Source organism: Myxine glutinosa, chromosome 10 (assembly GCF_964187855.1).
Source record: "Myxine glutinosa chromosome 10, kmMyxGlut1.1, whole genome shotgun sequence".
Taxonomy (NCBI): domain Eukaryota; kingdom Metazoa; phylum Chordata; class Myxini; order Myxiniformes; family Myxinidae; genus Myxine; species Myxine glutinosa.
Genome location: NC_136270.1, coordinates 2,443,412 through 2,456,994, shown reverse-complemented (window position 1 = coordinate 2,456,994; position 13,583 = coordinate 2,443,412). Strand labels below are relative to the sequence as shown.

The 13,583-nt window shown below is 40.7% G+C and overlaps 2 protein-coding genes across 2 annotated transcripts in view; one reads left to right on the top strand and one right to left on the bottom strand.

Moving 5' to 3' along the window:
• Positions 1–13,583, bottom strand: part of LOC137434292 (trafficking kinesin-binding protein 1) — a 1,208,017-nt gene that overhangs the window by 1,189,228 nt on the left and 5,206 nt on the right. The window lies entirely within an intron of this gene.
• BMPER (BMP binding endothelial regulator) overlaps positions 477–13,583 on the top strand; it is a 152,996-nt gene continuing 139,889 nt past the window's right edge. Inside the window, exon 1 of the mRNA XM_068127194.2 lies at positions 477–822. Coding sequence (XP_067983295.1) covers positions 729–822 — 94 coding nt within the window. The 5' untranslated portion in view covers positions 477–728. The remainder of the gene's footprint in view (positions 823–13,583) is intronic.

The following is a 13,583-nucleotide window of genomic DNA, read 5'->3' as shown; positions in this document are numbered from 1 at the left end:
ATTATTGTTCCTCACATTCGCAATTCACCTCAGCAATTGTTCCTCACAGTAGCGGTGCACCTCAGCAAGTACCTCAGTCGCCGTGCACCTCAACAATTGGTCCTCAGGTTCGCGATGCTCAAGTTCTGTAAGGAGGGTTTGCACGACCTTGATGATCGTTGGGAATGTGCGTGCTGCACCCTCTCTGGATATTGTTCTTCTTGAAACATTTGATTATTGATTATTGTGTAAAAGTGTAAGGGAAACGTGACGTCTTTGAACAGGTGGGACAGGTGTAGATAAGTGGTTTTGCCTTTCAACGACGAACGTCCCAGCACAACCTTGGACTTTAAGAGGGAATTGTTGGAGATGAGTTTACTAATTATACCAAAGTCCTCCTGTCGTGGGCGCTCTGTGGATCATCACGTGATGTCACGACGGAGGGAGGAGTCTCTGGAGCCCACGAGGTAAGAGGGATGGCTGCTGGAGTTGCACATGGGCGGAGTATCGTAACGGGCTGGGAGGTCATCGACGCACGTCGTGAGCGTTGTATTGGGTGGGGGAGAGGGGGGAGAGGGGGGACACACGAGTCCGACACGGAGCAAAGTCAGAGATTCAGAGAAACCCACAGAGTTTGCTTTTTTCTGATTTTATCTCTGTTTGAGAAAAGCCCACGACATCTTCGGACACGAGTCAGACCTGTGAGCAAAGTCCCGGTGGCCAGAGCGAGGGATGTACCTGGGGGCACGATGAGCGTCCAATGCCTCACAAGTATCTGGACCGTTCCTCTACTGGTCACTACCATCCTGAGTGTATCCTGCGCCGGAGGGCAGCTGATTGCCGGTGAGGACTTGCTTGCGCAGAGTGATCGAGTGCGAGTGAGTTAGTGTCCGTGTGCACACAATGAATACTTGATCGGGTTTTTTTGGAGGAGTTGTGGGACTTTGGAGCTCAAGTGGATGTGGAAGCGCCTGGTTCGCAAGATGTTGGGTTAATGACATCATATTGAGTTTAAACCCGAGCAACAGGTGAATGTGACAATGCGGAAATATTCTAAAATGCTCCTCGAAAGATCATGAAATCCAAGAGCATATGCAGGTGATGTTTCACTTACTTTTATTTTAAAAAACATTATGTGGATAACTTTTGTACAATAAGCTGAAGTTGTTTTTACGTTTATTCTACAGTATTAGTGGTGATTGGATTTTCTTTCTTAATCATGTAGAACCAGATCATTGCTTCGTCAATACTGAAGTCCTATTCATTTTGAGTACAATTAGGAATTTTACAATGTTTACTTTATGGTGTTACAATCCTTTTCCTTCTCTTACAGGATGTCCCAATGATAATAATAATAATATCTCAATGAATAATCTGAATTTATAACTATAAATATCTGTGATTATTGTATTTCCAAATAAGTATACGGTATCCCAATAAATATAATATACAGTATATGTAAATCAATAAATGCACTTGATAAATGTCCCAATTTATTATATTTATAAACTACGATAATACACCTTCTTACACCTGTGAGCCGCGACAATAGTATAAACACGAAGGCTACCGGAGATTAATTTCAATAAGTATCCTATTTATTAAGATACTTATTGAATTAATGTATTCAATAAGTATCCTAATAAATATAGAAAATATATAGATGCATCCCAATAAATAAATAAATATTAAAAATATATATATATATATAATATATATATATATCTCAATAAATATAATATAAATGTATACATATATCTCATTAAATAAAACTCAATAAATAAAACTCAATAAATATAATATAATTATATGTATATATCAATAAATATAAATATATATATATATATCTCAATAAATAAAATATAAATGTATACATATATCTCATTAAATAAAACTCAATAAATAAAACTCAATAAACATAATATAATTATATGTATATATCAATAAATATAAATATATATATATATATATATATATCTCAATAAATAAAATATAAATGTATACATATATCTCAATAAACAAAACTCAATGAATATAATATAAATGTATACATACATCTCATTAAATAAAACTCAATAAATAAAACTCAATAAATATAATATAATTATATGCATATATCAATAAATAGAAATATATATATATACATATATATATATCTCAATAAATAAAATATAAATGTATACATATATCTCAAAAACAAAACTCAATAAATAAAATATAAATGTATACATATATCTCAAAAACAAAACTCAATAAATATAATATAAATGTATACATATATCTCATTAAATAAAACTCAATAAATAAAACTCAATAAATATAATATAATTATATGTATATATCAATAAATATAATATAAATGTATACATATATCTCAATAAATAAAACTCAATAAATAAAACTCAATAAATCTAATATAAATATATACATATATCTCATTAAATAAAACTCAATAAATAAAACTCAATAAACATAATATAATTATATATATATATATCAATAAATAGAAATACATATATAAATCTCAAGAAATAAAATATAAATGTATACATATATCTCATTAAATATAATATAAATGTATACATATATCTCATTAAATAAAACTCAATAAATAAAACTCAATGAATATAATATAATTATATATACTAGGGCATGCCCGTACTATATATATGCCCGTACTATATATCTATCTAAAATTATATCCCCCCCCTCTATTTACATGAAATGGTTTGGTTCATTCGCAACGCCAAAGCGAACGGCGAACGGCTTGCGAGTACAGTGACAATCCCCCCCCTCTATTTACATGAATGGTTTGGTCCATTCGCAACGACCACAGAACCCCCCCCTCTATTTACATGCAATGGTTTGGTCCAAAGCGAACGGCTTCCGGAGTTTGGTAAAGCAATCGCCATCGCGTGCACAAACGCGCAGGAAAGCGAATGAATCGCAAATTCGTTTTTATTAGTTTTAAAACTTTATTAAAACATAGTTTAACGCCAACATAGTTTGCAAACGTGAAATAAATGAATACGCTCTCAAATGTGCCATCCGAGGCAGAGTGTGTCCGCCACGTTCGGCACACGCGATCGTTCGCTGCTCTCTGATTGGTTGAATCGTTTTTTGGACATAGCTCGGTAAGTAATTGTCCGATTAATATGAAACCTTGAAAAGGCACATCCTCGGGTCCCCAGCAATATACCTGGCAAGTTAAAAGTATATCGGACCCGTGGTTGTCGAGAAACAGCGGTCACAGACAGACAAACGTACAAACGTACAAACGTACAGAGATTACTGGAATTATAGATAGATATATATCAATAAATAGAAATACATATATAAATCTCAAGAAATAAAATATAAATGTATACATATATCTCAATAAATATAATATAAATGTATACATATATCTCATTAAATAAAACTCAATAAATAAAACTCAATAAATATAATATAATTATATATATATATATCAATAAATAGAAATACATATATAAATCTCAAGAAATAAAATATAAATGTATACATATATCTCAATAAATATAATATAAATGTATACATATATCTCATTAAATATGTTGAGGTATTTGGATGGACAAAAGTTGGGAGTTGGAAAGAGGATTGACGAGAAGAGGAAGAAGTTCAAGGAGTGGCAGAAGGCGAAGGGTACCGGAGCAGAAACAGCAGAGCATGAAAGTTATAAGGCAGCCAAGAAGGCTGCAAAGAAAGAGGTAGCAAAGGTGCAGGAGGCATGTAGGAAAATGTTTGGAGAAAGCTTGGATTCGGAAGAGGGTCAAAGAGCAGTATTCAGGATTGCAAAGCAGATAGCGAAAGAGGTGTGATGTGATGGGGGTGAGTTGCTTGAAGGATGAAGTGGGACAAATCGTTGTGGACCCAGATGGAATTAAAGGAAGATGGAAAAGATATATGGAAATGCCGTTGAATACAGAAAATGAATGGGATGGCAACATAGAGAGTAACCCAGTTTTAGGACCGGCAGAGAAGATGACTGAGAAGGAAGTTGAGGAAGCAATAAAAGCAATGAAGAGTAGAAAAGCGGGAGGGCCGACGGGAGTTGTGGGAGATATGTTGAAGGCAGCAGGAAGTTGGGGTGTGAAGAGAATGACAGAGATCTGTAATCTGGTGGTGAAAGAAGGCCGCATTCCAGGGATTGGGAACTGAGTACCCTCGTCCCTCTATACAAGGGGAAAGGTGACCCTCTGGAGTGTGGCTCGTACCGAGCGATAAAGTTATTGGAGCATGGAATGAAGGTATTGGAAAGGGTGTTGGAGAGGAGGATAAGGAAGAAGGTGAAGATCGACGAAATGCAGTTTGGATTTATGCCAGGAAGAGGAACGACAGACGCGCTCTTTATTGTGAGGCAGTTGCAGGAGAAGTACATGGAGAAGAGGAAGAAGTTGTTTCTTGGGTTTGTTGATCTGGAGAAAGCATTCGATAGGGTTCCACACGAAGTATTGACATGGGCATTGAGGAAGTTAGGAGTGGAGGAATGGTTGATCAGAGTAGTGATGGCAATGTACAAAAGAGTGCGCACAGCTGTAAGGACGAAGGACTGGAACAGTGGTGAGTTTGAGGTGAAGGTGGGAGTGCATCAGGGGTCGGTACTAAGTCCACTACTATTTGTAGCAGTGATGGAGGTGCTGGCTCAGAACGTAAAGGAGGGTTTACCGTGGGAGTTGTTGTATGCAGATGATCTGGTGTTGATTGCGGAAAGTATGGATGGACTGAAGGAAAAGATGAACAAGTGGAAGGAATGTATGGAGACAAAAGGTCTGGAGGTGAATATAGAAAAGACAAAGGTGATGGCAAGTGGTAAAGCATGTGGTGAGGTGGAAAGAACTGGGAAGTGACCATGTGCTGTGTGCAGGAAGGGTGTCGGAGTGAACTCCATTCAATGTACAATGTGCGCTGCGTGGGTTCATCAAAAATGTAGTGGTCTGAGAGGGTCATTAACCAGTGTGGCAGCTACATTCAAATGTAAGGTGTGCACAGAGGGAGCTGCAGATGGAGGAAATGTTGAGTTGGATCTTGGAGACGGCGTGAAGCCGGAAGGTGTGAAAACATTTTGCTACCTCGGAGACATGCTGAATGGAGAAGGTGGATCAGACTCGGCAAGGTTGCAAGAGTGAGATGTGCATGGAAGAGGTTTCGGGAACTGAGTAGCGTGCTGATGAGGAGGGGAGTGTCGTTGAAGCTGAAGGGAAAGGTGGATGCTGCATGTGTGACAAGTGTTATGATTTATGGGAGCGAGACATGGGTAATGAACTTAGAGCAGCAACGAAGGCTGGAAAGGGTGGAAATGCGAATGGTTTGGTGGATGTGCGGAGTATCGTTGAGAGAGAAGAAGACAAATGATGAATTGCGAAAGATGATGGGAATAGAGCCTGTGATTGATGCTGTGAAGAGGAACAGGTTGAGATGGTTTGGTCATGTGTTGAGGAAGGATGAAAGTGACTGGTTGAGAAGAGTGATGGAAATGAATGGAGAAGGAAGTAGAGGGTGGGGAAGACCGAGAAAGACTTGGCTAAAGATGGTGGAAGAAGAAATGCGTGCAAGTGGGTTAACAAGGAGAGATGCAGAAAATAGGGCAAAATGGAGAAGATTGTCATGGGGACCGCAAGGCAAACCCCCGCTCTAGCAGGGAAAATGGCCTTAAAATGCATGTTGTTGTTGTTGTTGTTGTGTCGCATTAAATAAAACCCAATAAATAAAACTCAATAAATATAATATAATTATATGTATATATCAATAAATAGAAATATATATATATATATATATCTCAATAAATAAAATATAAATGTATACATATATCTCAATGAATATAATATAAATGTATACATATATCTCATTAAATAAAACCCAATAAATAAAACTCAATAAATATAATATAATTATATATATATATATATATATATATATATATATATATATATATATATATATATATATATCTCAATAAATAAAATATCAATGTATACATATATCTCATGAAATAAAACAATAAATAAAACTAAATAAAGAAAACTCAATAAATAAAACTCAATAAACAATCCAAATTTATCACGTTATTAGATGATGTGCATGTAAAAATAATTTCACGTGAACATTATAATTCCAGTTTGACCTTAACCAGGTAATAAATTTTCTTATACAGTTTATTTTTTAGTTTATTTTCACGATATTTAAACTATAATACTATCGTTTATTTTCACGTACTTTGACCCGCATTGCACACGTTTTCTTTCCAAAAACACTGTGAAACAAACGAAAACACAAAGAACATTCAAAAAGTCCTATGAACGAGATACTTGCCCTCGTCCAAGAAACGTTGTTTTTCTTTTTTGATTAATAAGTCATAGCCTATATATAATTAGTTACCATAGATACAATTGCATTATTTCTTGAGTGATTAATGTGCCTTGATATGCTTTGTGTGGTATCTCGGAGTAAGGTGAGTATCTTGTTGGTCAAACTTGTTGAACAGCCCATTTGAGACTATAAACGTGCATTTCGCTTCTCCTTGAGGGAAGTTTGCTTTACGTTTGCGTAGGCCAAACTTATGTTCACCACTCCTTTACTAAAAAAAAAGTACATTACTTTTAGAGTACTCTACTCACAATAAGTTAGGGATAGTGTGGGAGTGAGTTTATTTTTTTTATAGGGGTTAGGGTTAGGGTATTGAAATCAAGAATGCTGTGTTTTTTCACACTCATTAATAACCATAGAATTAGGACCAACAACTTTTTTCAACATAATTAATACACAAAATCAACCACACCGAAGAACCTGCCAATATCCCTAACTTATTGTGAGTAGTGTAACTTGATGTCTATACAATACGATTTTTACTGCAATTTTTAAATAATGTTGAATTTTTGTTGAATTTTTTAAATTTGTTTATTTAACTTTATATATATATATATATATATATATATATATATATATATATATATATATATATATATATATATATATATATATATATATATATTCAAGTTTAATTTTTGTGTAAGGTTTTACATTTATTAAACAATTACCATTTTCCCCAACATGAGGCAAAACATAAATTTGGCACATAGCCAAATTTACCTACTGAACAAACCAATCATCGTGACAATACAACAGATGCCGATAAGTCTGGAGACAAAAATCTGGACTATTTCCTGACTGACTTTATGGGCTGTCAGCATACGTTGAGGCATGAGTACTCATGAGCTGCCTAACCTGGGTTTGAATCCTGACACAGCTATAAACTGTCATCCTGGCTTTTGCATGCAGAGAAAGCGAACAATGTGTGTGCTGTCCTTCGGATGGACGTCAAGTCGGAGAACCCGTCTGCCAGCACTGGGTGCTCGGGGGAATGCTAAGGACCTCACAATATCTTTCGCAAAGAGTAGGCGAGTACCAACCTGAAAACCTGAAACCTGGTACCAACCTGAAAAAATTCCAAGTACGTATCTGCCAAATCAGCTCTAGTTGAACGTGAGGCCGGACCAGCCGCTTCGTGAAAGATTGAGGCCAAAAAGTATCATGGTTGACTCCACAAGAAGGTGGCAATAAATAAATGGGGACAAAGAAGGGGCGAAAATTTTGCTAACTGATATTCTCATGACATCCAGCAAGCGTACTTACAATTAAGATATATGCAGAAAGCTTTGGCCAAATGAATATTCCGAGAAGATTTGCAAATCTCCAAGGAGATTCGCGGCCATGACAAACGGATAATAAAGATGAGGTTGATGTGACCCCAGATAAGGAAAGCCAACTGGAGATGAGAAGATTACTTTATTATATTACTTCAACTTATTGTAAATATTGCTACGAGCACGGATTCAACAAGGAAACCAATCCCATGGGAAAATTACCACTTGGACGACAGATCAAATGCCAAAAGAGGCAACAATACCTAATTTGCAAGTAACTTTGGCTGAACTGAACAGTTGGTGAACTGGTAGCATGTAACAGTGCTTTTTATTTATTTATTTATTTATATACAAGATCGAGGATCGTGTAAGAGCTAACATCAATCACCAAAAAAACAAACGGACACACAAAACATACATTAAAGGGAGCGGGAGACAAGATAGGGAGAGAGAGGGAAGCACACAAGTACAACAGCAGAGAACAGGGACAACGGAAGATCTGTGGGAGGGAGAGGGCTTGGGGGGAGGAGGCATGGGAAGGCCAGGTCGTAGAAGGGGGAAGGTATAAAACACGTGGACACTGCTAGAACTTCCAGGAAAGAAAGAAGTCTGCATTTCAAAAAAGTGGATCTGGGGTGAATTTACGGGGGTAGAAGAGATCAAGGTTTTGGATGGGGGAAGATAAGAGATGGTGGTGAACAGGTGTTTTAAAGACCTGGAGGGAGGAGTGGGATTGAAGAGTAATATTGCTTACTGCTTGGATAAAATGTCAATGATTTAATGATTAAATAGATCCGATTATAAAAATAGTCACCATGCAAATCAAGTTTCTAACTCGGATTTCATGGATATAATGATTAGACTACACAAAAGCAGAGCACAATCACTTCCACCTGAGTTTTCCCACCATGTACGAATCAGGTCCCTTGCTCAGGTGAATTATCTGACCTCAACACTTAACCTAATCACACGGCAAACTAACTGTTATGTCCTTGCCATGAGCTTATATATACCGCATTAACTCCAGCAGGTAAACAGGTATTGCAGGTATAGCCAACCAAATATAGCAGGAAAAGTCAACAAACGGTAGCAGGTTTAGCCAAGCAAATATAGCAGGTACATTCAACCAACTATAACAAGTATAGGAAACCAGCTGAACAGCCGCAAACTGAGTCTGCAGCTATTGCAACAGAAACATCATGAACGAACTAAATTGGGAAAGACAGAGATGCAGAACATTTAGGAATAACATCACTTATTTGATATCTTCTGAGAAATTATATTCACAAATCACATATGCTGAATGAGAGCAACTGCATTGGTGAATTGTGCAAATCATCTCACTGATGATTCATGCCATGGGCATGGAGGAGCTGGTTTTTCTATTGTTGTGAAATCTCTGCAAAGTGGGTTGAAACTCGCCGGAAAATGATGGGAATTCTGGGTGAGTTTAATACAAAGCAACAAGCGTAAGTGCTTTCAGTAGCAACTGATTAACGTGAAACCGAGGGAACAGGCGTTTCCTTTAACATGCCTTTGGTTTATCGTCAACACAAGCACAGCTGTTGAACCCCTTTGTCTTCCAGTGACCCAATACAAGAGTCCAACAGTAGTATGAAAGAGAAGTTGTCATATGCAATAATAGAGGTGTATATATATATATATACAGCATATATATGAATCCATCTTGAGTTCTCCAACCTTTAATGAGCAAAACAAATAACTGCTCAAAACAAATAACAAAACAAATTTTGCTCATTAAAGGTTGGAGAATTCAAGATGGATTCATTTGATTTGAATCCCAACCGCAAGTCATTACTTCATATATATGTATATATATTGTTATGTCGGGTGGGGTAGCAATATCTAGAGCCAGATAGATCTGAATAGGTAACGTGCTTCGTCTGTCGCGGTAAGGAATCCACTTGTAATAAGTTCTGTTAGTCCGATTTGTCGGTTAAGCTGTATTTTTTTTTTTTTTTTTTTTTTTTTGGTTACAAGATCGAGGCTCGTGAAAGAGCGAACATTAATCACACAAAGACAAACCGACACATAAAACATATAACATCGGGAGTGGTAGACAAGATGGGGAGAGAGGGGGAAGGACACAAACACAACATTTGAGAGCAGGGACCGAGAGACATGGAGACATCGAGAGATCTGAGAGAGGGCGAGGGCTTTGGGGGGGGGGGGGGGCAAGGGAAGAGGGCGGTGGGAGAGGTATAAAACATATGGACACTGCCAGGACTTCCAGGAAAGAAGTTGGAATTTCAAACAAGGTGGATCTGGGGTGAATTAGCGGGGGTAGAAAAGATCAAGGTTTTGGATGGGGGAAGATAAGAGATGGTGGTGAACAGCTGTTTTAAAGACCTGGAGGGAGGAGTGGGATTGAAGGGAGTGAGGGAGTTTGTTCCAGAGGCGGGAGAAAAGAGGAATGAAAGAGTGAAGGTGAGCAGAGAGCCGAGATTTCGGCAGTTTAACCATCAGTGGGTTGCTGGCAGATCTTGTGCGACCTGTAGGAATATTTGGGGGACAGAGCACAGAGAGAGCTGGGGGTGCAAGGCCAGAGAGGAGTCGGTAGAAGACAGAAAGACCACCTACCTGCCTGCGGTGAGTGAGTGAAAGGCCCTCAGAGATAGCTTCATCGCGGGAGATTCCAATAATTCTGAAAGCTTTGGTTTCAACAGCGTGAAGCCGAGCTAGGTGTGAGGCAGGAGCACCGGCCCATAGGGGAGAACAGTATTCCATTGAGCTGCGGATGAAAGCCTTGTATGTGGTGAGGAGCTCAGGTGTGCCGAGGAAGGACTTCGCACGACGGAGGATGCCCAGTCGGCGACTGGCTTTGGAGGCCAGCTTGGAAATGTGGTTTTCCCAAGAAAGATCATGGCAGATAGTGAGACCCAAAAGCTTGAGCGACAGAACTTCTTGGAGAGGATTGTTGAGAAAGTAGATGGGAGGGTTGTCCAGTCGATCTTTTCGGAGAGACATAGTAAGAGTGTGAGATTTGTCAGGATTGAAAGACATGTTCCACTTGTTTGAACAGTCTGTGATTTTGTCCAAGTCTTCAGAGAGTGAGGAGGCTGCAGACTGCCGGTCTGAGGGAAGAGGAATGGAGCGGCAGAGAGTGGAGTCATCAGCAAAGAGATAGAGAGGATTTTCAAGAGAGTCAGAGAGATCATTGATGAAGACCAGAAAAAGCACGGGGCCCAGAACACTGCCTTGGGGAACTCCAGCCTGAACAGGAAGAGGAGATGAGAGAAACCCATTCAGGGCCACACGTTGACGACGACTAGAGAGGAAGTCCGCCAGCCATGCGTGGAGATTTCCATGGATACCAAAGGAGGAGAGTTTTTGGTGAGCAGAGCGGGGTGCCAGACCGTGTTGAAGGCACGTGATATGTCGAGGGAGACAGCTCTAATTTCCTGTTTGGCATTGAGGACCTCCATCCATTGTTGAGACAGCAGAAGCAGCATGCCCAGAGTAGAGTGACCTGGTCTGAAACCAAATTGATGATCAGAGATCAAGCCATTGGAGAAGAGGAAAGATTTCATATCCGAAGCAATGATGGATTCCATGACTTTGCTGATAATTGGGAGAAGGCTGATTGGTCTGTAGTTGCTAAGATCTGTTTTTGCACCTTTTTTGTGCATAGCGGTGATGTTGGCTGATTTCCAAGCAGATGGCAGTTGACCTTGAGCAAAAGAGAGGGTGAAGAGAACAGAGAGAGGGTGAGATAGAGCGGCAGAGCAGGATTTTAGGACCCGTGGGCTGATGCCGTCGGGTCCAGTTGCAGAATCAGAGTCGAGGGTTGACAGAAACTTTTCCACCTTGTCAGGAGGAAAGGACACGGAGTCCAGGAGCAGCAGGGTACGACTGGGTATGGTGGGTACAGAGAGGGATGGGTTTGGGACACAAGATTTAGAGGCAAACACAGAGTTGAGGCATTCAGCTTTTTCACGTGCGGAGTCAGCTGTGTAGCCGTTTGAGGTAAGGGAGGGGATGGAGGGGGAACAAACACCAGAAACGGATTTGACCAGACGCCACCAGGATTTGGAAGAGGGAGACAGATAAGAGAGTTCGGTCTTGAGAACGGAGAGATATTGTTTCCTAGCTCTCCTGAGGGTGGACACACACTTGTTTCGGGCTTTGTGAAAGGAAATGAGATTTTCTTCTGTTGGATTTGCTTTCCAGGAGAGGAAGGCAAGTTGTTTCTGGGCAACAGCCTCACCACAAGATTCCGTGTGCCATGGACGGGAGGAAGGGTATGACAACTGAAGACGAGATGGGATAAATCTGTGCATGAGAGAGAGCAATTTACTTTGGAAGAATTCCCAGGATGAGTTGATGTCAGAGGTGGTAGAGATGGGAGACCAGTCCAGATGATTGATGGCTGCTTGAAGACCGTGCCAGTTGGCCTGAGTGAAATGCCAGACTCGTCGACGCTGAGCAGGCTACCTGAGGATGGTCAGAGAGATGTCCACTTTAACAAGGACATGATCAGATGATCCGATTGGAGCAGAAGAAGAGCAGCAGACATTTTCAGGGAAGTTAGTCATAACCAAGTCCAGAAGAGAAGATGTTCCGTTGACTGAGATCCGGGTCGGGAAATTGACAGATTGTGTCAGTCCCAGTGAGTCGCAGAAGTCCTTTGCTGAGGAGCCATGGCTGGTGAGAGAGGTACCCACACCCAGCCAACTGGCATGATGACAGTTGAAATCACCACATATGAGGAAGAGAGAGTTGGGATGAGTCGATAGAAGTTGGTCCATATTATCAGACAGCGAGATGTAGATGGAGTCATCACTGTTTGGTGGACGGTACAACACACATATGAACAAGAGGTGGGAGCGAAGGGGAAGCCGTAGCCAGAGGTATTCCTGGGGGTGAGGTGGAGAGAGTGCAGTGCAGGGCGAGTGAGGAAGAGAGTTTTTGATAAAGATAGCAACCCCACCTCCAGGACGAGGCTCAGGTCTATCATACCGGAGGAGGGAGTAGCCCGGGAGAGATACTAAGGAATCAGAGACATCATAAAGGAGGAAAGTTTCTGTTAAGCAGATCACGTCTGGTTTGACAGAAGCAACCTGTATGGAGAGATCAGTTAAGTTTGAAAGAAGGCCCCAGATGTTTGAGGTCCATACCGTTAATGAAGAGGAAGGGGGAGCATCAGATACAGAACAGGGGGGAGGAGGGGTAGGGTAAGATGTGGAAGAGGTGGAAGAGGTAGGGAGAGCTGTTGAAGGTGTGTCAGAGATTTCAGAATAGCTCGGAGAAAGGGCAGGATGGGGCGGACAAAAGGTTTGATGGTGATTGGGTGAGGCACAATGAGGTGTTATTTGAGGAGGGGGAAGAGCGAGGCAGAAGGTTGGGGGAGATGGAGGTGAGAGTTGGAAGGGGGAAGAAGCGGGGAGGACTCTTTGAGGAGGGGGAGTGAGAGGGGGGAAATTGAGAAGCAATGAGGGTGGGGAGATTTGAAGGGGAGGGGTGAGGGGGGAGTTTGGGAGGGGAGGAGCGAGGGGCGTCTTGGCGGGGAGGGGTGAGGGGGTAGTTTAGGAGGGAGGGGGCAAGGGGGGAGATTTGAAAGGGATGGGATATGGGGGAGATTTGGAGGGGAGGGGTGAGGGAGCAGTCTAGGAGGGGAGGAGCGAGGGGCGTCTTGGCGGGGAGGGGTGAGGGGGTAGTTTAGGAGGGAGGGGGCAAGGGGGGAGATTTGAAAGGGATGGGTGATGGGGAAGATTTGGAGGGGAGGGGTGATGGGGAAGATTTGGAGGGGAGGGGTTATAGGGAAGATTTGGAGGGGAGGGGTGAGATTGGATTTTAGAAAGTGTACGATTTATGGGAAACGAACATTTATTGCAAAATGAGTTTCTTGTGACCTTCGAGTTAAAAATACGTTTAAGGACGTTGGATGGAGGATGGAGTGCAGGAGAGTTTAGGGAATGTAGA